Source organism: Copadichromis virginalis, unplaced genomic scaffold (genome assembly GCF_057382275.1).
Source record: "Copadichromis virginalis isolate Kocher_CV1m ecotype Utaka unplaced genomic scaffold, C_Virginalis_male_GT1.1 unmapped_scaffold_1, whole genome shotgun sequence".
NCBI lineage: Eukaryota > Metazoa > Chordata > Actinopteri > Cichliformes > Cichlidae > Copadichromis > Copadichromis virginalis.
The window spans coordinates 4,843,738-4,870,025 of record NW_028188589.1 but is presented as its reverse complement, the minus strand read 5'-3'; the positions used below and the strand labels follow the sequence as shown (position 1 = coordinate 4,870,025).

At 43.8% G+C, this 26,288-nt stretch overlaps 1 protein-coding gene across 1 annotated transcript; it reads left to right on the top strand.

Moving 5' to 3' along the window:
• The first annotated feature begins 1,144 nt into the window (after window positions 1-1,144).
• Window positions 1,145-17,924, top strand: LOC146679619 (stonustoxin subunit beta-like). The gene is made up of 3 exons (XM_085450238.1): window positions 1,145-1,431; window positions 12,760-12,806; window positions 12,955-17,924. Exons 1-3 carry the CDS (start codon window positions 1,232-1,234, stop codon window positions 13,482-13,484), a joined length of 777 nt encoding a protein of 258 aa, XP_085306364.1. The 5' UTR covers window positions 1,145-1,231; the 3' UTR covers window positions 13,485-17,924.
• The last annotated feature ends 8,364 nt before the right edge of the window (window positions 17,925-26,288 follow it).

Here is a 26,288-nt window from a genome sequence, read left to right as displayed (position 1 = left end):
CGCAGATACCAGCCTGAATTTTACTTTGTATTGGATCAGAAAGGAAATCAGTGGCATCACACATCACTTACAGCAACTTCAGTACCACTCCATTTTAATAAACTGGGGGAGGTGCACCAAGATTCAGTATGAGATAAAGAATTATTTTTAACTGTAAGGTTGGAGAAATCTGTTGTTGGAAATTGGAAGAACAGGTCATCTTAAAAATCCCTGCATTGTAGTTTTATTCAGGCCCCTTCAATCTGTGATAGCTGTTGCTTTGCATTGTAAATGCTACTATTACAAAAGTCACAAATATTAGTGTATGTGTGTGTTGTTGGGTAATAAACCAAAAGAACAGAATCTACCAGCACCTCACTGATTTCTGCTTAAAAACAACAAAAAAGCAATAAAGCTCTGATTTGTTTGGTTGATCTTGTCTCCCTTCCACCTTGATTTCAGACTGAGTGGTTGTAACCTGTCAGACAGAAGCTGTGAAGCTCTGTCCTCAGTCCTGAGCTCCCAGTCCTCCCATCTGACAGAGCTGGACCTGGGTAACAACAACCTGCAGGATTCAGGAGTGAAGCTTCTGTCTGCTGGGATAAAGAGTCAATACTGCAAACTGGAAACGCTGAGGTCAGATCAAGCAATATCGATTTTTTTTTCATCAATTAACATCATTTAATCAATTTCATTTGGAAAAAATTAACATTGTGTGTATGTTTTGTTTTTTTAATGAATCCATGCAAGTCACAGTAAACTGCCACATTTGTCTTTTGTAACATGAGGCAATAAGGATTCCAGCATGTCCTGGAAACATACATGCCAACCCTCCCGATTTTTCCGGGAGAATCCTGAATTTCAGTGCCCCTCCCGAAAATCTCCCGGAGCCACCATTCTCCTGGAATTCTCCTGATTTTCCACCAGGAAAACAAAATAGAAAAACCATATCCCAGAATTCATAGCGTGGCCCAGCCAATTCCAGTTTCCAACAATGGCTGCAGCTACTTAGTTTTAATATTGCTCTTATTACTCTTTCTGGGTCACAAAATAAACTTTTAACATATTTTCAGGCGAGAATGTCGTATGTTTTGTTTTTTTAATGAATCCATGCAAGTCACAGTAAACTGCCACATTTGTTTTTTGTAACATGAGGCAATAAGGATTCCAGCATGTCCTGAAACAGTGTTGAAGTATTGTAAATATAGTAGCTCCTCATGGCACCATGAATATACTTTAACACAAGTGTTTCATGTCTTCTTGTCATCATTTCTTCAGACTGAGTGGCTGTAACCTGTCAGACAGAAGCTGTGAAGCTCTGTCCTCAGTCCTGAGCTCCCAGTCCTCCCGTCTGACAGAGCTGGATCTGGGTAACAACAACCTGCAGGATTCAGGACTGAAGCTTCTGTTTTCTGCAGTGGAGAGTCCAAAGTGTACACTTGGGATTCTCAGGTCAGGATTCAGTCTTTTCTGATGATGATTTTAAAACCTGAGTCAGGTCGATAAATGGCTTACTCATTTACAACAGGCATGATTTGTTAAATCACCTTATATATGTGTGCTTAAGTTCTGTGCTGCTGTGATTTATTGCCCGTGCTGTCTTTCAGTTCAGCTTTGTCGAGTCTCTGGTAGGATTTCTTTTACATGACCTGTGTAAAAACAAAACAGGAAACATATTAAGCTGAAGTAAGATGCACAATTTGAAAAATGGGGCACAAAAAATGTTGCTGCTTTCTGGAAAGTGCGTCTAAGAAGACCCAATGGAGAAAGTGAAGAGAAAAATCAAAGATTAAGAAGAAGAAAATGGCAGAGGCAGTTTCTTTTGGACTGCCTGCAGATGGGGCGAGACTCTAGAAACAGGGATGATTGGAGAAAATGTAAAGAGGCCAGGAGATGAATACTCTGGTGTTCTGGGGATAGTTCAAGGTTCAAGGCTCTTTATTTGTCACATGCATAGTTATACAAGTATAACACACAGTGAAATGTAGCCTGACACGCTCCTCGACATGTGCAAAAATTGGGGGGGGGGGTGTAGAGGAAGAACATTTTATACATATATATATATATATATATATATAAAAACACCCAGCACGCCCCTGCGGGCGGTTTATCCTTCAAGCTCGGGTCCTCTACCAGAGGCCTGGGAGCTTGAGGGTCCTGCGCAGTGTCTTAGCTGTTCCCAGGACTGCGCTCTTCTGGACAGAGATCTCCGATGTTATTCCCGGGATCTGCTGGAGCCACTCGTCTAGCTTCGGAGTCACCGCACCTAGTGCTCCGATTACCACGGGGACCACCATTACCTTCACCCTCCACATCCTCTCGAGCTCTTCTCTGAGCCCTTGGTATTTCTCCAGCTTCTCGTGTTCCTTCTTCCTGATATTGCTGTCATTCGGAACCACTACATCGATCACTATGGCCGTCTTCTTCTGTTTGTCTACCACCACTATGTCCGGTTGGTTAGCCACCACCATTTTGTCCGTCTGTATCTGGAAGTCCCACAGGATCTTAGCTCGGTCATTCTCCACCACCCTTGGGGGCATCTCCCATTTTGACCTCGGGACTTCCAGGTTATACTCGGCACAGATGTTCTAGTCCGGCATCTCCTGGTGTAGGTGTCCTGAAGCGGGGGGAGAGCAATCCTGCAGCAGCGTTCTGCTGTACGGATCACTCTCTGGAGAGCTTTTTGGTCCTTCACACAGCTGTTCCCGAACCACGATGTCATGTTCTCTGTGAGGATGCTCTCCACAGCGCCTGTATAGAAAATCCTGAGGATCTTTGGAGAGACCCTGAACTTCCTCAGTTGTCGTAGGTGATACAGGCGCTGCCTAGCCTTTTTGGTCTGGACCTGAATGTGGGCAGCCCATGTCAGGTCTGAGGAGATGTGGACACCAAGATACTTGAAGGACTGCACCCTCTCCACTGGGGCTCCATTGATGATAATGGGCTTGTAGTCTCTGTGCTGACCCCTTCTGAAGTCCACCACCAGCTCCTTTGTCTTGCTGATGTTCAGCTGGAGGTGGTTGTCCTGGCACCACGATGCCAGATTCTTCACTTCATCCATGTAGGCCGCCTCATCGTTGTTGGAGATGGCACCCAACACCAATGTGTCGTCAGCAAACTTCACAATGGTGTTGGAGCCATGGGTGGCCACACAGTCTGAAGTGTAGAGGGAGTAGAGCAGTGGCGAGAGGACACATCCCTGAGGTGCTCCTGTGTTGATGGTGATGCTGTTGGAGAAGCACCTGCCCACTCTCACCACCTGAGTTCTGCCAGTGAGGAAGTCCAACACCCATGCACACAGACGGCTGTTAAGTCCCAGATCCCTGAGCTTTGTGAACAGTCTGCAGGGCACTATTGTGTTAAACGCTGAACTGTAATCAACAAACAGCATTCGCACATAGTTACCCTGTTTCTTGTCCACGTGGCTGAGTGTGGTGTGTAGGACGTGGGCGATGGCATCCTCTGTGGATCTGTTGGATCTGTAGGCGAACTGCAGCGGATCTATGGTGTCTGGGATGGAGGAGGAGATGAAGTTCTTCAGCAGCCTCTCAAACACCTTCATTACTACCGAGGTCAGTGCAACTGGCCGGTAATCGTTCAGGGATGAGGGTTTGCTGTTCTTGGGCACAGGGATGATGGTGGATCTTTTGAAGCATGTGGGGACCACAGACTTCACCAGGGACACGTTGAAGATGTAAGTGAACACACCTGCTAGCTGGTCAGCACAGCAGCGCAGCAGACGGCCGGTGATGCCGTCTGGCCCCGCCGCTTTCCTTGTGTTCACTCTCCTCAGTGCCGCTCGGACGTCATTCTCCGCGATGCTGGTCACCGGTCTCTCGCTGATGACGTCACTGTCCTCGGTAGTCAGGCGGTAGATAGCATTAGCCGCCTGGCTAACCTCGAAACGGGCGTAGAACCGATTCAGCTCGTTGGTGAATGCAGAGTCAGCGTTGATCGGCGCAGTGTCCCTGGCTTTGTAGTCCGTAATGGTGCATAGTCCGTGCCACATACTCCCTGGTGGAAGCGGGACTCCACACGTTCCCGGTACCGGCGTTTGGCATCTCTCACCGCGCGCCGCACGCCGTATGAGGCCGCTTTGTAGGCGCTCATATCGCCAGTGGCGAGACCCGCGTTGTAGGAGGCGGTCCTGGCGTTTTCTGCAGTGCGGATCGATCTGTCCATCCACGGTTTCTGGTTTGGGAATGTGGTGACTCTCACAGTGGGGATAATCTCCTCCGCTAGCATATTGACGAAGCATACTGCTACTTCCGTAAACTCGTTGATGTCGACTGCGCATGCTCTGAACATGTCCCAGTCGACGTCGTTGAGTGCGTCCTGTAGCGTAGCTTCTGATTGGGCAGTCCACCGTTTCACCTCCCTCGTGGTCACGTCTTCCCTCCGTATGCTTTGTTTATACTGGGGAATGAGGAAGATGGCGTTGTGGTCAGACTTCCCAAAAGCCGGGTGTGAGACAGCTTTGTAGCCCTGCTTGTATGGCGTGTAGCAGTGATCCAAAATCCGATCCCCTCTCGTTGGACACGAGACATGCTGGTAAAAGTTTGGCATGACTTGTCTGAGGTTCGCTTTGTTAAAGTCTCCTGCTACAATGAGGGCTGCGCTCGGGTCCTTGTTTTGAAGCGAGCTTAGCACATCATGTAATTCGGACAAAGCCATACCTGTGTCCGCTTGGAGTGGGATGTAGACCACCGTGGCGATGACTGAGGTGAACTCACGGGGCAGATAGAAAGGGCGGCACTTAATGCTCAGGAACTCCAGATGTGGCGAGCAGCCGCTGGAGAGAGTAGAAATGCTCCTGGCATCACACCACTTTCTGTTTACCATGAAACACACTCCTCCACCTTTGGTTTTGTTCGACTTTGCCGTTCTGTCCGCGCGGAGCACAAAGAATGAATCCGACGGAGTTACGGCCTGGTCCGGCACGGTGGGGGTCAGCCATGTCTCCGTGAAGCACAGAATGTTGCAGTCCCTCATGTCACGTTGGAAGGTGACCCTTGCTCTTAGGTCATCGAGCTTGTTCTCCATGGATTGTACATTGGCCAGTAGGATACTGGGGCAAGTGGGGAACTAAAAACATGTGGACAGACTCATAATTAGGCCAAAGACACATTAAAGGAATTATTACAGGTTTAGAAACAGGGATGGATATGAAGGAGCTTAGCATGAATTTGCATTGAGGAAAGAATAGCAACGAGCATCAGAGGAAACAGTTAGGAAAACTAAGAGGATGTACTGGCAGGAATACTGCAGTACTTTAGGAAGAACTACACCAGTTAAGAATGTGTGGAGTACTGTTAAGAACATGAATGCAGACAGGAAACAACAGCAGTTTTTGTAAAGTAAATTCAAACTCCTTCATTAAATGCAGCTGGTTGAGTTGAAAACAATGGAGAATGATTGTGTTACGTTGTTTATTCTCTATAGAAATGGAGCAGCAGGAGTGCATGCATAGCTGGACGTGGGCTGTATATACATGCGTGTATCTGTGTTGTCTGTGAGCAGAGAAAACAAAGCGCTGGAAATGTCCAGTGTATCATAAGCCAGCCAGTCCTGTTACTGCAATTCACTTCTTCACCAGAAAGTGTCACCATCAGGCTTCAACAGCAGTTTCCAGTATTAATAGTGTTAATGAGCTACAGGTAGTATGGATGGGAAAATGTAGAGATGCTGGGCAAACAATATGATCAAATCCACAGTGGGAATAATTGAAGTGATGACAGCAGGTGTAGAGAACAAAAATGAATCATATTGAAATGTTAAATCAGGAAAATCCTGGAGAAGAGGATAGTTCTAATGTTCAGTTTGTAATGTTGAATTCAACGCAGCTCTTAAATGCATAAAAATGACTTCACCTGACGTCAGACTGAGCAATCGGATTAGCTACTGATATTGATTTAACCCTTTAAGACCTACCATAGAACCAAGTCCGCCAGAGCTTATATTATATTTTTACATGCTGTAGAGCCGTTTTTGGGAGCATTTCAAGTTACTATACATCAGTACAACCATTACAGCCTAAATTTTAATAATATGTATGTATTAAGTACATAGTAATTACATAAATTGCAAAAAAGTGCAATAAACTACAAAAAAATTGAAAATCGTTTTTGTTTTTTTAACATATATTTCTAGTTAGAGAAATTTAAGAGGCTTATCCCTCAAAACTGTAAATACAAAAAAGTTGCACAAAATAGTTTCCCACCACAGGAAATTTATTTTGAGTGCCTTCATAGTTTTATTTTTGAAATACACCAATTTTTATATACTGCAGGAAAAACGAAAATAAATATTATACTGCAAATTTGCAAAATAACAGCATATGCATCAAAATAAACTATTTCCAGCAGTGCAATATGAGTCCTAAGCATATGTGGAAGGAAACTGTAACCTAGGACAAGCTGATGGCATAAGATGTAAGTACAACTCCTCAGGTTTCATATGCAAAAAAAATTATTGCGCTAGCTCACGTGATTACAGTGCTACCGGGATTTAAAAATAGTTGCACAAAACGGAGTGTGCCCACTCTGACCAGTTTTAAAGGGTTAAAGCAAGAAAATATGGTATTAGCATTAGCTGCCAATTCCTATTCACCTAACATTTGCATTACCTGCTAATGGCAGTCTACTTAGCATTAACTCTTCACTAATGTAATGCTAATTCACATCAAATTATCTTTAGCTTTAGCATTAGCGGCTAGCTTCAGCCTACCTAGCACTAGCTGCTCACATTGTTAAAAGGGAAGAGAAAACGATATTAGCATTAGCTTGTAATAATTATTCACCCCTAATTAGAATTAGCCACTAATGGCAGCATACTTAGCATTAACTTCTCACATCGTCATAATACAAATGATGCTAACTTGCATTAAATTAGACTGCTGTTATTAGCTAATGCTATTTAGCAGTAGCTGCTCACATTGCTATAAAGCAAAGGAAAACGATATGAGCATTAGGTTCTAATGCGTATTTGCCTTAAATTAGACGTAGGTGCTAATGGCGGACTACTCAGCATTAGCAGCTCAGATGTTGTAATGCTAGGAAAAAGAGTGTTAGCATTAGCCGTTCACATTGTTATGAAGTTAAGGGAAATAGTGTTAGCATTAGCTACTCACATTGTTAAAAAGTGTTAGCATTAGTGCATAATGCCAATTCACATCAAATTAGCATTAGTTAATAACGGCAGCCTATTTAGCATTAGCAGATAATGTCGACCTTGGCCCACTGGAAAAGTTCAGAACTAAAGATTTAGGAGTGTTTCTCAATAGCTCTTTCTCATTTGAGAAACAAATGAATTCTGTTATTAAAACCAGCTGTAAGGTTTATATTGTTGATTGTCATTTATGCTTAGAAATATTTACTCATATATGCTTAGAGTTGTATAATCGATTGCATGATGATAGAGGTTTGATCCTCAGTAGTCTGTAAAGACTCTGTGTGCCTTCCAGAGTGCTCTGGCATGCACACACCACTTGGGGCCATGAGAGAGGTCGTACCCTCTCTTACTGATTTATGGTGTAGGACAGGGGTCTCAAACTCAATTTAGCTGGGGGCCGCTGCAGGCAGAGTCTGGGTGAGGCTGGGCCGCATTAGGTTTTCCACAAGAAAGGCATGGTTAAAAAATTCCAATCTTCTCAAATCTCTTTATTTTTTAACACAAAATATGAAAAATAAATAAACAAATTAAGAATTAAAAAGAAAATAAATCAATCTGTAATACATAAATAAAATAATAATAAGATATTTTTAGTCAGTGAACTTGTGTGTATCTTTCAGTCTTCTATATCTGCTGTATTTAGATTGAAATGTCTGTATTAACAGTTCTATAACCTTCTTCTGAACATGAATGGAACACTGGAGAAAATGAACTGTTCTTCTGAACATGGCTTCTCTTGCCTACTCCTTGCTGCTAGAGACCTGGCAGCGTTTCCTCTCGCATAGCCGAGCCAGATTTGGCCTGAAGGAGGAAGCAGTTGCGACCCTCAGTATGTCTTGAAGATGATCATCCGTAAGTCTGGACCTGTACTTGGACTTATTGAAGTTCAAAGTGGAGAAGAGCTTTTGGCACAAGTATGTGCTACCAAAAAGGCACATGGTCCGCTTGAACATTCGGGAAAGCCGAGGGAAACTAGGGCTCAATCCTCTCAAAAATTGTCCAAGCTTGTCTGCTTTTCCACTCACCTCCCTGAACTTTGCTTTGAGTTCAGAGTTGCACTGCAGCTCAATGAGCTCCATTTGAAGCACAGAAGGGGCATCTTGCACATCAAAGGAGAAGGGGTCCGCAAAAATGTGAAAGGTGGCTCTGTGTGTCTTGAAGTCAGCAAATCTGTGATCAAATTCCTCCTGTAGCCTCAAAATGACATCAACATACTCGCCAGCACTGAATGGTGTGCCTGCATCCACGAGTGCCTTGCATGCTAGGAAATGGCAAAGGTTTGTCTGAGAGAGCTGAGCTTTCCAGAGCGCCAGTTTTGTGGAGAATGCTCTCACGTTGTCATAGGCAGCACTGACAAGTTGCTCCTGGCCTTGTAACGTCTTGTTCAGTACATTAAGCTCATGTGTCATATCAACAAGAAAAGCTGAGTCCATGAGCCATTTGGGATCAGTTAGCACAGGAACACTAACTCCATCCTTCTCCATGAAGGCTTCACTTCTGCTCTCAACTCAAAAAGTCTCTTTAATACATTTCCCCTGCTGAGCCAACGTACCTCAGTGAAGTCGAGCACATCCCCATATTCTGACTCCATTTCCTCTAAAAAAGCTCAGAACCTTCGGTGCTTTAAGCCCCTGGATCTGATTTGGTTGATGCATTTCACAACAATAGACATCACATTGTCAAACTTCAGGCATTTGCTGCAAAGGACCTGCTGATGGATGATGCAGTGCAGAGCAATGGCCTCCTCCACGCCTTCCTCTTCCAGTTTGTTTTGTGCCACCAGTCCATGTTTCCTCCCTGTCATTGATGGCGCTCCATCTGTTGTTATTCCAACAAACCTCTTCCATGGCAAACCAACATTCTCAATGGCATCACACAGCTTGTAAATATCTGCTGAGCGGTGGTCTGGCCATGCATTGGAATTACTGTGAGCAGCTCCTCCATCACTTCAAAACTGTCATCAACACCACGGACATACATTGGGAGCTGGGCAGTGTCGGTGATGTCTGTGGTCTCATCAAGAGCGACTGAGTATACACTGAAACATTTGGCTTTCTCACACAGTTGGTCATAAATGTCACTTGACAGGTCAGAAATGCGATCTGCTGCGGTGTTGGCAGAAAGGCTGATGTTGCTAAACTGACCTTTCTTTCCCGGACAGACTATATTTGCAGCCTGCAATATGCACTTTTAGACAAATGCACCTTCTGTGAATGGCTTCCCTGCTTTAGCAATCATCTCACTAACCACGTGGCTCCGACTGCTGCATTATTCTCTTTGGTTGCTTTCTTGGAGAAATCTTGCTGCCTCAGTAGATCTGTTTTAAGACTGGCAACCCGGTTCGCTCTCTCGTCTCCCTGGTATTTTGCATCCAGCTCAGCATGTCTAGTTGTGTAATGACGTTTCAAATTGTATTCCTTGTGCAGCGCAACTTTCTCTGTGCAATAGACATCACATTGTCAAACTTCAGGCATTTGCTGCAAAGGACCTGCTGATGGATGATGCAGTGCAGAGCAATGGCCTCCTCCACGCCTTCCTCTTCCAGTTTGTTTTGTGCCACCAGTCCATGTTTCCTCCCTGTCATTGATGGCGCTCCATCTGTTGTTATTCCAACAAACCTCTTCCATGGCAAACCAACATTCTCAATGGCATCACACAGCTTGTAAATATCTGCTGAGCGGTGGTCTGGCCATGCATTGGAATTACTGTGAGCAGCTCCTCCATCACTTCAAAACTGTCATCAACACCACGGACATACATTGGGAGCTGGGCAGTGTCGGTGATGTCTGTGGTCTCATCAAGAGCGACTGAGTATACACTGAAACATTTGGCTTTCTCACACAGTTGGTCATAAATGTCACTTGACAGGTCAGAAATGCGATCTGCTGCGGTGTTGGCAGAAAGGCTGATGTTGCTAAACTGACCTTTCTTTCCCGGACAGACTATATTTGCAGCCTGCAATATGCACTTTTAGACAAATGCACCTTCTGTGAATGGCTTCCCTGCTTTAGCAATCATCTCACTAACCACGTGGCTCCGACTGCTGCATTATTCTCTTTGGTTGCTTTCTTGGAGAAATCTTGCTGCCTCAGTAGATCTGTTTTAAGACTGGCAACCCGGTTCGCTCTCTCGTCTCCCTGGTATTTTGCATCCAGCTCAGCATGTCTAGTTGTGTAATGACGTTTCAAATTGTATTCCTTGTGCAGCGCAACTTTCTCTGTGCAAATAAGACAGGTCGGGGTGCCCCTGTGCTCAACAAAGAAATATTGCATTTCCCACTTTTCCTGAAATTGTCGGTGCTCATCACCAACCTTTCTCTTCACCGCAGGCTTTGAAAAAGACATGTTTGGGGCTATGTGACATTTATAATTCTACTTGGTGTCACTGTCGCATTGAAGTTTCAATCAAGCGTTTAGCCGACGGACGGGGAACGTCTCAACGCGTAGAGAACGTCATTTCTGCTTCTTTTTCTTGCAACCGTAGCACGGCGATCGGCAGATAAAAAGCCGGTAGCAGTCTCCTTTGTTTTTACGCTCGATGTTCATGTCTTTCATGACGACACGAACACCGTGGCGTTTGCAGATGGTAGAAAGTGCAGGGATAGCGAGCGCAAAAAAGGCGACTGCTCACGGCGCTGGGCTGTTGTTACAGGAGAAAGAAGCGGAAATGACACCGTGACATATAACAAATAACATCAGCTGTTTCTGATGTTAGTTGTTTTGACTGCTTTTACATTATATTGAAATATATGTAATGTTCATGTTTGCTGCAATGCAAACGCAGTGATGCAAATAAAAACATGGAGCCACAAATTACGGTGCGACCCTATAATTAGTCCGGGTTACCGGGGACTGTTGTTGCCGATGAACAGGTGTCGCTATGTGACTGCAGACTAAATTGGGCTGCATTGAGTTCATGACTTTTCTTTTATCCCGCCGCCTACGCATCACTGTGAGAGTTAATATGAGATCTCTCTCTGTGGAAAAATAGCTTTAAATCCCACTGACGTGTGTATAAATCTATATACGTATAATGTCCCGCTGGGCAGCAACTTAAAAAAACAACTTTTTTTGAAGTGTTGTGAACGCAGCGCGCTGGGGCGAATGTCGGCGTTTGCCCAATAGAAAGGAGGAAGCCAGCCAGGCACAGGAAAGAAAGAAACACTCCAGGGCAACGCTGCTGGAACTTTGACTCATTGAGAAATGTTTCCCTGCTTGCATCAAGCCCGGCTGGTGTCCCCTGAGATCCATATCCCACCCTGATTGGTGGGTTAATTCAGCTCCGCCCACAACACTGTAAAGTGTCATACATTATCAAACTAACATTACATTTTCATGTTAAGGTGGGGCCAAAAACTATCGTCCTGCGGGCCGCAATTGGCCCGCGGGCCGCGAGTTTGAGACCCCTGGTGTAGGAGGACACCTACTCTGTGTCTGGTTAAGTATAAGAGCCCTTTGTTAGGGGGACCGCTGGACTCTTAGCACCAGCTTTGGGGTCACAGGGTCACATCTGGAACACACAGACACACACACACACACACACACACACACACACACACACACAGACACACACACTATGCACACACACACACACTATGCACACACACACACAGACACACACAGACACACACACACAGACACACACACACAGACACACACACACAGACACACACACACACAGACACACACACAGACACACACACACAGACACACACACAGACACACAGACACACACACACACACAGACACACAGACACACTATGCACACACACACACACACACACACACACACACACACACACACTATGCACACACACACAGACACAGACACACACACACACACACACACACACACACACACACACACACACACACACACTATGCACAGACTGGTACTCTTTGTTCATACCTGTGTAAGACGTCATAATGAACTTGTGCATATTCATGTAAGCTCAATAAAGAGCAGTGTTACGAGGGAGCAGACGAGAGCGACTGAGGTCAAGTGAAGGAACGGCGCTGTCACAGTTCTCTCCCTCATCAATTGTCTGGTTCCAGCGGTGGGTCTGTGCTAGACGACCCATCACCAGCTTTTTCCACTGGTTACCAGTACGTGGTAGAATCCACTTCCAGATCTGGTTGTCTTTAAATCTGTGAATGGATTGGCTCCATCTTATCTCTCTTTAACAAAAGAATCCAAGTGGAGCCCTCAGGTCTGCAGATAAGCAGCTTCTGACCAGAACTAGACGTAAAAACAGAGGTGAGCTTTATCGATGGCTGCAGCCAAACTCTGGAACAGTCGCCCTTCACATCAGGTCGTCACCAACACTGGACATTTTTAAAAGCCGGTTGGAAACACATTTGTACTCTGTAGCTTTCAATCCTGACCAGTCTTTATAGTCATTACTGTGTATGTTTCCTATTTTCTCTCTACTCTGTGCAGCACTTTGGCTCAAGCTGTTTTTAAATGTGCTGATAAATAAATGTAGATTTCTTTGAATAAAACAGTGGAGCCGAGCTTTGAGCTCAGTGTGTAACAGTGTGTGTGTGAGAGCCATGTAATGTCCATGTGTGCATGCTGACTGTGCTGCTCTGACCCCCCTCCTCCTTTCAGGGTGGAGCCTGCTGGAGTCCGATGGTTGAGACCAGGTCTGAGGAAGTGTAAGTGTGTTTTTAATGGGATTCATGAAAACAAAGCAGCACACATTCAACCATCTTCATCATGTCAGGAGTCATCATCAAAGTGTCAATCAATGAACAGATGATGGATCAATAACTGCAGCTGGATTGTGTTTGTTCTCTCCATCAGATTCCTGTCAACTCACAATCGACACAAACACAGTGAACACAAAGCTCCAACTGTCTGACAACAACAGGAAGGTGACACATGTGGAGGAGGTTCAGTCATATCCTGATCATCCAGACAGATTTGATTACTGGAAACAGCTGCTGTGTAGAAATGGTCTGACTGGTCGCTGTTACTGGGAGGTCGAGTGGAGAGGAGACGTTTATATATCAGTGAGTTACAGAAGCATCGGAAGGAAAGGAGGCAGAGATGACTGTGTGTTTGGATACAATGATCAGTCCTGGAGTCTGGTCTGCTCTGATGATGGTCCTGTTTGTGTCTGGCACAATAACAGACAAACATCCATCTCCTCCTCCTCCTTCTCTGTCTCTAACAGAGCAGCAGTGTATGTGGACTGTCCTGCTGGCACTCTGTCCTTCTACAGAGTCTCCTCTGACACTCTGATCCACCTCCACACCATCAACACCACATTCACTCAAACTCTTTATCCTGGGTTTATGGTCTGGTCTGGTGACTCAGTGTCCCTGTGCTGAGTGGAGTGTAAAGAGTGTCTCCTGTTACAGAAACACTCTGACTGTTGAACAGATAGTTCAGTCTGTACATGTCTGTCTCTTTCACTCACAAACACGTTTTCAGATTCATGGATTCAATCAGTTGATGTTTGAAACTCTTCTAAATGATTCCTTGTAAACTTCTTCCTCTTCAGTCACAAACAAACAGGAAGTGATGTCACATGTGTTCCTGTCCACACAGCAGAATGAGTCTATTGCTGACAGTGATGTACAAACAGAGTGAGCATTTCTGAGGCCCAAAATAAACTGAGTAGTTCACTGAATGAACAATGGACTGTGAGCTCAGTTCCTTCATCATTAGTATGGATTATATATGTATATGTATTATATTAGTATCATATATATCAGGTGCTGCTGCTTTCAGTCATTGTGCAAATGTGCTGTTTGTAAGCTTGTAAAGCTGCAGTCAGCTGAGACTGAAGAAGTCACCTGATCAGTGAGCAAACGTTTCTGAAAACGTCCAGATGAACAGAATCAACCTTTTGGGATCAGCCAGCAATGCAGCATCATTGTTGTTCAGCTTCAGAGGTTTGCAGGAATGAACTGATGACCAGAAACAGCTGCAAAGTCCAAGAAAATACCAGCTGGAGTTCAGCTGCATTTGAAGAAGTCAAAGAAAAGTAAGGATGGCAAAGGGCGACGTTTTCTTCCAAAGAGCTGCAAACATGGTCGACGCCTCATTAGAAGAATCATCTGGACATTTGTGAGGAACTCTAACCAAGAAAGCAACGTCACACAGATCCAACAGACAGTTTCCATGACTGCAAGTGTTGAGTGGAAAAATGCTACATTGCATTATTGCATCCTCTCACCACAGGAGGCGCTGTTGGCACCACTGATTGCTGATCAGCTGTTCTCTGATGATCTGATTGATACTGTGAATAACGGGACTCACTGAACTCTGTGACACAGTGAAGATTACAGAGTTGAACTTCAACATCTGACTGACGTCACACAGACAGAAGGATGAACCAGTGAGGCACAGAACACAGTTACTGGAGATACTGGATCAGCTCCATGTGAACCTCTGATGGAGAAGCTGCTGAGCCAGAGAAACATCAGGACATGACAGCAGCTGCACTTATCTAACAACATGTAGCAGAGCTGATCTATGTTAGAGGATCTATCACAGCAGCTGAAGCCAAAGTCCAACACTGGATACCAGCTGAGCCTGTGCTGAGTGTAGTGTTACAGGAAAAGGGCAGAAACACTGGTAGCTCCCAGTGATGCTGACTGGGGCACAGAGCTGAATGATGCAGCATCAGGACACTGTTTCAGTCTGACTGACAGAGAAACCTGTAGCTGTATCTACATGTGAGGCAGAGGCCACACAAGCAGCTTTCTATGTTTCACAGTGACTGAGATCTTCAGTGGGGGTGGACATGCTCCTGTACAGACCTCTGAGGAGAACCAAGGTGCAGTCAAAGAGTCCAGTCTGTCCTCACAGATGTGAACATGTGCTTTCATCAGGTCTGCTGTCAGCTAGCAGGCTCACATCAGAATCACTGTTCCTGAAAAACACAGTCTGTGTGACATCATCAGTCAGCTGATGGTCCCAGATCTGAATGGTTTCTGTCTCTACTGAGGAAGTCAGAGAATATCACTGAGGTGTGGATCAGGTCTGAGTGAGCTGTGGAGGGACAGCTTTAAACAGTCCACAGGTCTCACGTCCTGCTCAGTCTGGTAGCAGATACCTCGTATTGTTCCAGATGTGCTGACATCAGCAGCAGCACAGCTGTGTGATACCATGAATCTCAGTTATTGATCCAACACACAGTAAATACAAAGATCAGGATTTCTGAGAGTAATCATTATGAGTCTGAACACATGATCACTGAATGTTAGTCTCCACAATAATAAGCTAACACAAGCAAACACAGCTTCCAGCTCTTATTTTGAAACTGGCTTATTTAGAGAGCTGTGATGTGAGCGTGCCTGGCTCTGAGGCACTTGGGTCAGCCTCTGTTGTTTAGAAGTGTTACAGACTGTGAATGACACAGACCTGTCAGTTTCCATGTTTGTCTGTAACACAGCTCAGGGCTCCATGCTGAACGCATCCATCCAGTGTTATTGATCCAGGACTGATACCAGCATTGGGATCAATACTACAACACACAATCACATGTGTCCACGTGATGCAGTTTGAAGAGCAATCAGATGTCTCTGTATGAGGAGGCGGGGTCACAGGAGGTTCACAGAAACTCTGCAGCAGCATCATCAGCTCACATGGAAACTTTGATGATTCACTTCTGTGGTGTTTTTACAGAAACACGTCACAAAATTAGCTCCACCTGTTTTGTGAGCTTTGAGTTTCTTGTCTTCATCCTGGATTCTTGTGTTGCTGTTTTTACACACAGCAGATATTTCCTGGTTGCTTCCTTGATGACCACATGAAGCTTTCTGAAGCTTGGATTGAAAACGCTTCATTACTCAAAGCTTTCCAACACAGGCCTCTGTGCTGCCATCTGGTGGACAAACATGTGAAGTGCAGCGTGAAGCTACAAATGAAACTGCTTCAGCTACGTTTATATATAACATACTATAACCTATATAATGTGGAGATCAGGGAAATTATTTTGTTGCTACTGTTAATAATCATCATCATTACCATTGCATTAATAATATAATCTACAGCATTGATATTGCATTCAGATGTTTAAACATTTTGGTACCCAGTTAGCCTTTACTACAGGTGCAGTTATAACCACTTTAAACTGTTGAGTTGAATCTATGATCTTAAATGCTTTTGAATGCTTGTTATAATCTTAAGTGTGTATGGGCTGATTCTGTTGATTCTGAGTCCACTCTGTGCAAAGTCTTGACAGGAAACTGCAGGTTTGCAGAGCGTGCTTTTGCAAAAGTGAAACTAAAAGCAGAGTGTAAGTGCAGCTTATTCTGAGGAGCTGTTTGGATGATGCTATTTGAATAACCAGGTTGTTCATTATTATCTTTTATACTTTTATATTCTTTTATTAAGCTTCTAGTAGAGGTTCTTGATTAAAACATTTATTCAATATACTACATATATAGTTTTAGTAAACTGCTGACACATTTGAGAGTGGCCTCTGTTTGACTGCGAGCGTTAGTAGGTGAGAGGTGACACAGAGTGCCAAGTGAGGTCGTGACACACACACATAGTAGATACATTCAGTTATAGGTGAGAGGTTAATCATGTTTGCTTGCAACTGCGGGCGTGCAGAAGTGGTATCTTACTGCAGAGCATGGTCTGTGGTTTTGGAGAAGCGGCAGTCAAAAGGTTGACAGGAAACATCTGCCATGAAGATAGAGATAATGTTCTTTTCAAACTGTGTTAAAAGTCATTGTGGTTTTGATTTGACGTATGTATGTATGTATCTGTGTGACGTTGAAGGGGCGTCATTAAATTCAAACCCCGATGGTATAAAATATCTGTTTATGCTTTGATTAGTCGGAGATCAGCGCTGTCTGCGTACGGCGCTGGTCCCCCCACGCATGTGTTCATTAAAATCAATTGTTTGACCAAGCTCTTCTGGACCTGGTTGTTTGTACTCTCCTTCCTCAATATTTGAACCTTAACAATAACTATATGTATAGTGTATTATGTAGGTGTTAGAGCTGGGGGTAGAACTGCTGATGGCCTGGTTGTTATTTATGTTCCCCATGGTTCACCAGCTCTCACACAACATCAGCACCAATGATCCACGTCCTTATAAACCTCTGAATCAGGTCCTGAAGCTGTGACGTCCTGAGTGAAGACCTCACTGATCACATGACTCTGGTCACCTGGACTCAGTGTTTCTGAAGCAGTGTGCTGGGTTTTTAAAAATACGTGGCTGCTGCCTGATGTTGGGCCCACAGAGGAAGACGACTCACTCGCTCTTCTTCACTTCCTCCTTAAACATGTGGAAGGAGAGCAAAGTGCTGCCAGACTCTTATTTCTGACAGGAACAGAAGAAACCACAGCAAACTGGTCCAGTTCTTCATCTTCATCACAATCTGTTTATTTCTGATGGTGTCTTCAGTCTGAGGTTTGAAGTTTCCATGTCTGTGTGATGTGTGGTGTGAAGGCTGCTGGTTAAACTGGGACTCACTGTTTAAAGCACTGAGTGCTCATAGAGAGATGCTCCATGAGTCCCAGTACAGACTACAAACATGGTGGAAACTTAGCTTTGATATCCACACACTCTGCACGTCTGTGAGTAACTGTGATGAAGATGTGCAGAGATCTGTGTCCAAACAGGAGAAAGACTGTAAAGACTCTGTGCTTCTAACAGCCTCTGTTAACATATGTGAGGCTGTTTGTTGTTGTTGCCATGGAGCTTTGCACTGTTTGGGTCAGCAGGTCATGTGATCAGGTTTGTTCTGCTGGACGATGGTTCAGTGTCAGGTTTGTTTGCATTCATCAATAAATATCTAAATAAATCAAAGACTCCATGTTTGTTCTTTCATCATGTGACCTCTGCTCATCCATCTCTGTGTGTATCAGGATACATTTGGTTCATAATACACACAAAAATCAGAGTTATTACCTGTAATAAATGTGAAAGATTCCTGCAGTGATAACCAGGCAGGACTGAAACACATCCAAGCTGTCACCACGGTAACAGCACCGTCCATCCACAGGTGAGGGGAGGAGCAAAAAGAGGGACTTTGACCATTTTATACTAAAAACACTCAACTAATGTTTCTAATATGAAACAAATAAGCCCACATTAATGTGAGCGTTTATTAAATAATAATAATGATGATTTCCTCCTGATCTCATTTCCACAGCAGAGAAAACTGTGGTGTATATTGAGGTGGAGGGTGTGGTCTGTGGCTCAGGTGTAGAGTGAGGGTGGGGTGCACCACAGCAGCATGCTGGGACTGCTGAGGGTGGAGGAGGGAGTGATGATGACATCAGAGCTGCAGCACAGAGACCAGTGAACACACAGTCTGTTCATCTTTGCATAGATACAATATACAGCACAATATTGAATGACAGACACGCTGTGGGAGCTTCCACAGATACACTGACGTCAGCATCCAGAGTCCTCCTGCTGCTCCCCCCTCAGAGCCCCGTGATCAGCACCAACACATTCAGTTAGATGACAGAGTCCAGCTGCAGCTAGAATCAGCTCCCCTCTGTGAACAACAGCACAGCGTCAGTGTTTCACACTCAGTGAAAGGAGGAAACAGCAGAAGAACACCATGTGTGCTACGTTTCCCAGGACACACTACAAACTGCACAAATACAGAGCAGCACGTGGAAGGACCTGGAGCTGCATTTACAGAGCTGCAGACAGCGTGATGTCCTGTATGGACAGGTGGAAGGAACCAAGTCCTCAGCTGGAACACTCGTGTTTGTCCACAGACAGGAAACACAGCAGGAAACTTCCTGACAGAAGTGCAGCTCATGGATAACACACTTCCTGTCAGTCAGAATGAGGCTGCAGCCAAACACAGAAAGGTGTTTTTGTCCAGATGAGCCCAGAGAAGAAACACGAGTGTTCACAGACATCAGAAGCTCAGAGAGGTGAAACATGAGGTTGGAGTCCTCGTCAGCATCCAGAAGAGCTGCTGTGAAACCCTGAGTACTCATGACAGACTCTGATGGCACAAACACATCATGATTCAAACAGAAAGACAAACATGGAGCTCCTGATCCTCCTGCATGAGAACAAGCTGACATGAGCGCTGTGTCTGAGAGTGTCTCCCTGTCACAGTGACAATAACACAGCTGCTGCTCACAGTCATTAAACTGACCTGAGGTCAGCTGTGCTCCTTACATATGAACCATGTGACCTCACATCAGTGCTGTGGATGACTGTAGTCATAGAAGAGTAGAGCTGTAGCAGGTGGTGTGAGGAGGAGGTGGTGTATTCTAGTTAACGCAGTACTGAAACACTCCAGCAGAGGGCGCTGTTAAGTCCTTATTGTAACACAGTTACTGTGTGCAGTTAGACTTCATACATAATCTGCACTTATTTCCATCAGACATGCTGTCAGGAAATGATTGGTTTCTATACATTTCTAAACACAAAACCTCTTCACACTTCTAACATGCACATTTACACAACTAAATGGCAGTATTGATGAAAAGAAACACATTCAACAAATCCATTTAAACCTTAAAACAAACAAAAGGAAGCATCTCTATGGACAAACAAACCCCTCCACTTGGTTTGACCTGCTGATGTCATGTGTGACATCAGCAGGACTTTAAAATGAGGAAATGCCGGGCGGGCGTTTCCCCACACCTGACCCTCATGAAGACTGAAAAGACAAACAAAGTAAGAACAAATGACTTAATCTGTAACATAATAAAATGTAAAGAAACATGTAACTGAGTATTCAGCTTCATTTGCAGAATGTTTGATTTGCCAGCAACTGAATGCTTCCACACACAAACCCGGCATAGTGAGTGAAGCAATGTTACTTAACAAATAGCAAATCATAGCAAATACATAGAAACAGAATAATGTGTTTAATATGCAAAAGAAGAAGAAGAAGTAAACACATATGGGACAAATGGAGACCATTGCAGCTCATCCACCAGTGGGGTAAAAAGAGCAACCAAGAAAGTGGCAGCCTGCACGGCCACAGATGTGCTGGAGGAGCTAGAAGCTCTACCCATGGAGAAACTCCTGGAGAACCTTGCTAAGCCTAACAGGGGACAGGTACTTCTGCCCAACCTGGCAGCCACAAAGTGAACTCATTTAGGTAAAGATAACCACATGCTCCTAACCAGCCTGCACCAGCCTGACATTTCTTCCTCCTAAGTAAAAACCAATGGATGGATTGAACTTAGAGTCTCAGCTCAGTTTTCTATTTTGACCACCTACACCCCAAGATACTCTTTTAAAAAGTCTTGTTTTCAGATCCCTTTGAAGTTCATAAAGGGCCTGTTCATTTTCATTCAGATGTTTTATTACATAAATGTTACTGTTTTCTTTTGATTTATGCTCCCACTACACTGCACCTCTACAAACAACAATGCCACGGACTGTCAGCTGCTTTTACATGCTGTGAACATGAGTAGGTTTGATCAGAGTTTCAATTATCAAAGAAAAGACAAACTGAGCAAAAAGAAGGAAAAAAAGACCAACTTCTTCCCAACTGACAAGAAAAATACTCGTCATGTTTTCATAATAAAGGATCAGGCTCCCCATTTATGACAGCTTGGACCAATAATGTATGTTACACTGATGCTACTGTAGAGACAGGGTCAACATCTCTATTTAAATATAATTAATATGCAAAACACAATAAAAGTTATACATGAATTATTCATTATTTTGACTATTGATAAAATTCATGTATACTAATCAAAGTTATACATGAGTAACGACATTATTAATAATGATTAATAATAATTCTAATGCCAACATGATGACTGTTCATAGCTCCTGCTTTGAAATACTGAACTTAAACATTGACCTGATGAAAGATCACAATTCACAGTGGCCCACTGTCAGAATCATTCTGAATATAAACTCATCGAGTTAATCTGAACCTTTCTCAAATGTGCTGTGAATAAATGCTGCTGCAAGCCACTGTGGGAAAGCTGTGTTATTATCATGGAAACATCTGTGACACAGAGGACGAGGACACAAAGGGACGACACGCAGAGGCTGTGTTAAAGTCAAAAATCCAAATCTTTAGTCCTAAACAGGCAGTGGTTACAAACAGGAAGACGAGCAGTCCATTAAACAGTCTACAGGGTCAAACATACAGAGAATTCAAACAGCTATTAAAAACAAATAACTGGACACTGAAAAACTTCAGTGATGTGTGAGGCACCAAAGGGAAGCAGCTGAGTATATTCAATGAATTCTCTTCAAATACAAAGACAGAAACTCCTACAGGCAGCATGTAAACTGAGCAGGATACACAAAGATCAGAGATTACAAAATAAATCAGAAAAGGATTTCAAACTTACTGAGAGCAAGGCCTCTGTTACAAATCTGTCTAATAGAAAAACATGCTGTACAGATACAATACGCTCAGTGTTCATGGTCATTTAAAAACTGGCTCTACCTGAACCACTTCAATATTTTATGAAGTCACTGAGTCGACCATTTCTACAGTTTGTTTCCTTCATTGCAGTTAGAGTGCGGCTGGTAAGGATGAAAACACACACAGAGCGTAAATTGTCTTTGTTAGTAACAAACGTCAGCAAAGAAAAGACAAAACACACAAACACTCTCATGATATTCATGAATCATTAGAAAGCATCCAAACATTCTGCTCGTGGACTTTTACAGTCTTATTTGCACTCGCTCATCTTCATAATCATCCTGATCAATACATGACAGGGGAGGCTTTGAGGTAGGCGGGGCTCTCTGCTGATGTCAGCATGAAAGGCAGGACCAGCGTCTGCCACATGTTGGTGAAACATCACAGTACACTGGCGTGGTTTCCTTTCCAGATGTTGGACGTTTGACACTTCAACGTTGAGGCCAACAAGAAGACACAGTTTTGGGTCGGGTTGCTGCAGGGTTTCTAACTGAGCAAAAGCAGAAGCACACAGACCAACAGGGATCAGATGCTGAGTGTTAGAGGAACATCTGTGCTGATCACTGAATGCTGCTGTGGTCTCTTGTTGAAGTTGGCTGGTGGGACAGTCTAATAGTGATATCCTGCCCATCGGAGGAACACTTTTAAAAACACATGCAATACTTTGTTTGTATTACAGTCACAGTTTATGTTATTTTTGTCCTTTAAAAGTGTTGCTGTACTATAAAGTCCTATAATTTGAGGCTAAAACGGCTCAGAGAGTCTCTCTCTCAGAGGATCTCCTTTGAAAGTGGAGACGGCTTTATCCGCTGATCCACGTCACTTTACCTGGATGTTTTCTTTGAAGCTGGATGAAGACTCCTCTCCCTCACTCCTGCTGCAGCTGTGTGGTCCAGTTGGCCTCTGAGGTCACAGTCAACATCTGTAGCAGAAGAGGGGAAATAAAAGTCCAGGTTACCAAAACTGGGAGCTTTTCCAAAATAGAGCGTAACTGGACTTTTTCAGCCTTACAGGCAGATAGTCGTCTGAAGCTGCAGCTTTTTCTTTTGAGCTTTTTCCAATCTCTGCTCTCGGCTTTCTTTGAGAACATGTCTGCTTTCTTGGCATGGGTCTGTCTGCTGTTGGTGAAGAGACTAAATCCACATACTCGCTACTAAGATCTCCTCAAGTAGTCTCAACCAGATTACAGTTTAAGAGTAAATGTCTCCTGAGAGTTTCACCTTGGGGAGATGCTGTCTGGCTAACATGCAATCATGAGCATTAATCTATGAGGTGAAAAAGTAATTTTAAAAGCTCCAGCCACAAGTTTTATTTCATCTGTGTTTTGGTCAGAGTCCCATCAGACCTCCAGAATGGTGTCAGAGTGTTTTCTATCCACGTGATGAGCACAGGCCTCAGGTCCAGACCTCCACGGGCACCATAGCCTCTTTGGAGCTAATAGGTGCAAGAAGGTTTTGTTGGGATAGGAACTGAAGAGGAAACTGACGAGGAAGGCAAGGATCTTCTTCAGCTCCTCCGAGCCGGGACCTCTTTGTGTAGGCCAGCATTGGCCAGGTAGCCCTCCAGCATCGCTGGATGGCCGACAGTGGAAAACCTAGAGGAGGAGGAGAGAAACAGCAGCTTGGAGCATGTCTTTATACTGTTTAGTTTTTAGAGCCACAGACTTTCTTTTAATGTCATTGTTCAGGATCTATGACTGATTATGTATTTATTGTATTCCTCCATGACTGTGTGACAGCAAGTGGAAAAAACCAGCTTCACCTTTGTTGATATGCTTGTAATTTTAATATTGATTAAATGGCCCATGAAATAATAGAAAGCTCATATATGAAAATGTATTTTAAGACGTAAAATGTTAATCTGAGCACAAAGGAGTACACTCACCTTCTGGTAGATGGAGGTGTAGCGAGCGCTGGTGAACGAAGAAAACAGCGCTGGTGTTTTCTTCGTTCTACCCAAAAAGGAAACTAGCGCAACTTGTAAGCGAACTTGACTTTCAAAATAAAAGCACAAAGCACCAAAACGTTGACTACAAAAAACAAACAGTAATGTACAGCTTAAACAATTTAAAATCATGACATGGATCTTGACAAGATAAAGAAATAATCCAAATTATATACAATGTCATCATGCCAACAGTTACAACATCGATGGAGGATCTTTGTAAGCGCTGAGGATCGTCCTGATGGACAGAACAGAAGGAGAGTGAGACAAGTGAAGATATACTAAACAACACTGTGACATGAACTGAGCCACACACAGTTTGATTCACAGGTGATTGACACATTATTTGACCACAAGTGTCTGTGAAGGTTCTCAGTCATCCAGGTCATCATAGTCAAAGGAGCCTATTTGCCGAATTTAAAGTCAGAAAAGAGGCACAGAAAAGAAGATCAGACACCAGCGAGGGAGGATAAGAAAGACAGACGCAACAACATTGTCATCCCCTATGTAGCCGGTGTATCAGAAAAACTCAGGAGAGTTTTCTCCAAGCATGACATCCCGGTGCATTTCAGACCCAACAACACGCTCAGACACAAACTGGTTCACCCGAAAGACAAAACGCCAAAACACAGACTTAACAATGTGGTGTGTGCTGTACAGTGCAGCGAGGAATGCCCAGACCTCTACATTGGAGAGACCAAACAGCCACTTCACAAGCGCATGGCACAACACAGAAGAGCCACCTCCACAGGACAAGACTCAGCAGTCCATCTGCATCTTAAGGATAAAGGACACTCTTTCGAGGATGCCAATGTTCACATTTTGGACAGAGAGGACAGATGGTTTGAAAGAGGAGTGAAAGAAGCATCTATGTCCACTGTGAGCGACCATCTTTGAACAGAGGCGGGGTTTACGACACCAACTCTCTGCCATCTATAATCCAGTTTTGAGATCCTTCCCAGACGCCTTAACGCCCACTCACATCCTGGGCCATCTGACCTCAGGAAATCACATGATAAGGTGGGGCCAGGTTTCACAATGAACTCACCCGAAACTCTGGCTGATTGGGGCCCACACCCAGTTTCACACCTTGGCTCAGGCGATTAGAGGATCATCAGGGGGTCCTTTTGTCCCTCTGTGGGGGGAAACTCCCACTAGGTTTATATCTGGGACTCTCCACCATTTGACCTTAGAACTGAAGAAGCTTCTCGGATGAGAGGTGAAACGTCTTCAAGTAACTTAAAGAAGTCCAGACGCTTTTCTTTGCAAGCTCCTTTGACATTTGACCACGAGCAATCTTTTCTGGTTTGACGCCGTCTTTGTAGCCAGAAACCAGCTCTCTCCTCGGCTTCCTCCACTACACGCTTCCCCCACGCCAGTCTCCTCCGTCACTATAAAGGGGAGAGTCATGAGCTCCATCACCCTCACCTGTGCCGTCCAACGTCCCGCCACCAGCCTCCACTGCAGCAGGCCAGAGACCACACCCCTGCCACAATAAGTAAAAGTATATCCTTGCTGTACCCTTAATGCTAAATGTGCTAAATTAACCGCTGCCTTTGCCCCTTTGGGATTATTCTTATGTCACTGGGATGTTGACCTTTGACCTTCACATTAGAGAGATGGGCAGACATAATTAGTGTATGAATTTTAAAGTAACAGGTAATAAAGAGAGTGTAGCAAATGTAGTCAGGTTTATTACTCTGTATCACACGAGTGCCCGAGGGAGGCGGGGCTGACTGGGGAGACACAGGAAACAGAGAGACAGGGCTGACTCGACATGAAACGATGAAACGTGGGACACGGGAACAGAAACTAAACACAGGCTGAAATGAACACTGAGGGAGGGAGAACTAAGATTACTGAGAGCCTGATAAATAAGAAGAACAAAAAGCAAGAAAAACAAGAGTCAAAGAAAACCAAAAACACAAAGCATTGGGCCAGGACCCACTGCTGTGACATTTATATGTGATAAAAACATTAAAAACTGCTCAGATGTTGAAATCTTTCTACGTATACTTTAGGTTCAGCTCTCCAGCCTGGCATTTGGTTAAGCATGATTCAAACATTTGATTTTGTTTAACTGGTTTTAATTATAGTTACTTTTTGTGAACATTTGTTGCAGCATTTAAAAATACATCATTTATTTTCAACCTTTTATTTGATTTAGAGCATCATGTTTGACCAACGTAAATGTTTTAATTTCATATAAAATAACTGAAACAGTGAACTGAATATCTGAAATCTTTCCTTCCTTAAAAGTTATAATCCTACTTAAGTTATAGTGCAAACGCTTAAGCAACAAATATACTTGATGCTAATTAATTAATATTTCCCTTTGATGTTGCAACTATGCGGTCACTTCTGTCTTTAAACAAAATAATATTTTCCAGTTACAGAAATCATAAAGTCCAAACTAAAGTGCTACTGTTGCTATATGCATTTTATATAAATCATGGATGATGGTCCTGACATGAAGGAAGAGAAAGTTACAGGTTGCATCCTTTGACTTTGTCTCCGTGCCTTTGGGCGATTTTCAGAAGGACAGATGTTTCTGTTCAATTCTTAAATCAATTTTTTCAAACACAAACACTATTTTAAAGCTTCTAGAGAGTAAAATATTAATGATAATTATAATAACAATAATAAAAACAAAAGCTCTCAGCTCCATCAAACCAAGCAGCAGAAAGAACAATAACTGAAGAGAAAACTTTAACCTTGTAGACTTCATTATGTTCCAGCTGCTCTACAGACGCTGTGACCTCGAACTTAAGCAGGTCGTAAAGTATGTGCAGCTCAATAACTTCATAATCAGACCCTGTGGTATTTAGGCAGCAGAATAACTAA

What these genes read in the sequence shown, in the direction of transcription:
- LOC146679619 (XM_085450238.1), top strand. Translation starts at nt 1,232, where the DNA reads ATGTCTTCTTGTCATCATTTCTTCAGACTGAGTGGCTGTAACCTGTCA. An exon ending in TGTACACTTGGGATTCTCAG is followed by an intron (nt 1,432 to 12,759) that starts GTCAGGATTCAG and finishes TCCTCCTTTCAG; the next exon opens with GGTGGAGCCTGCTGGAGTCC. An exon ending in GAGACCAGGTCTGAGGAAGT is followed by an intron (nt 12,807 to 12,954) that starts GTAAGTGTGTTT and finishes TCTCTCCATCAG; the next exon opens with ATTCCTGTCAACTCACAATC.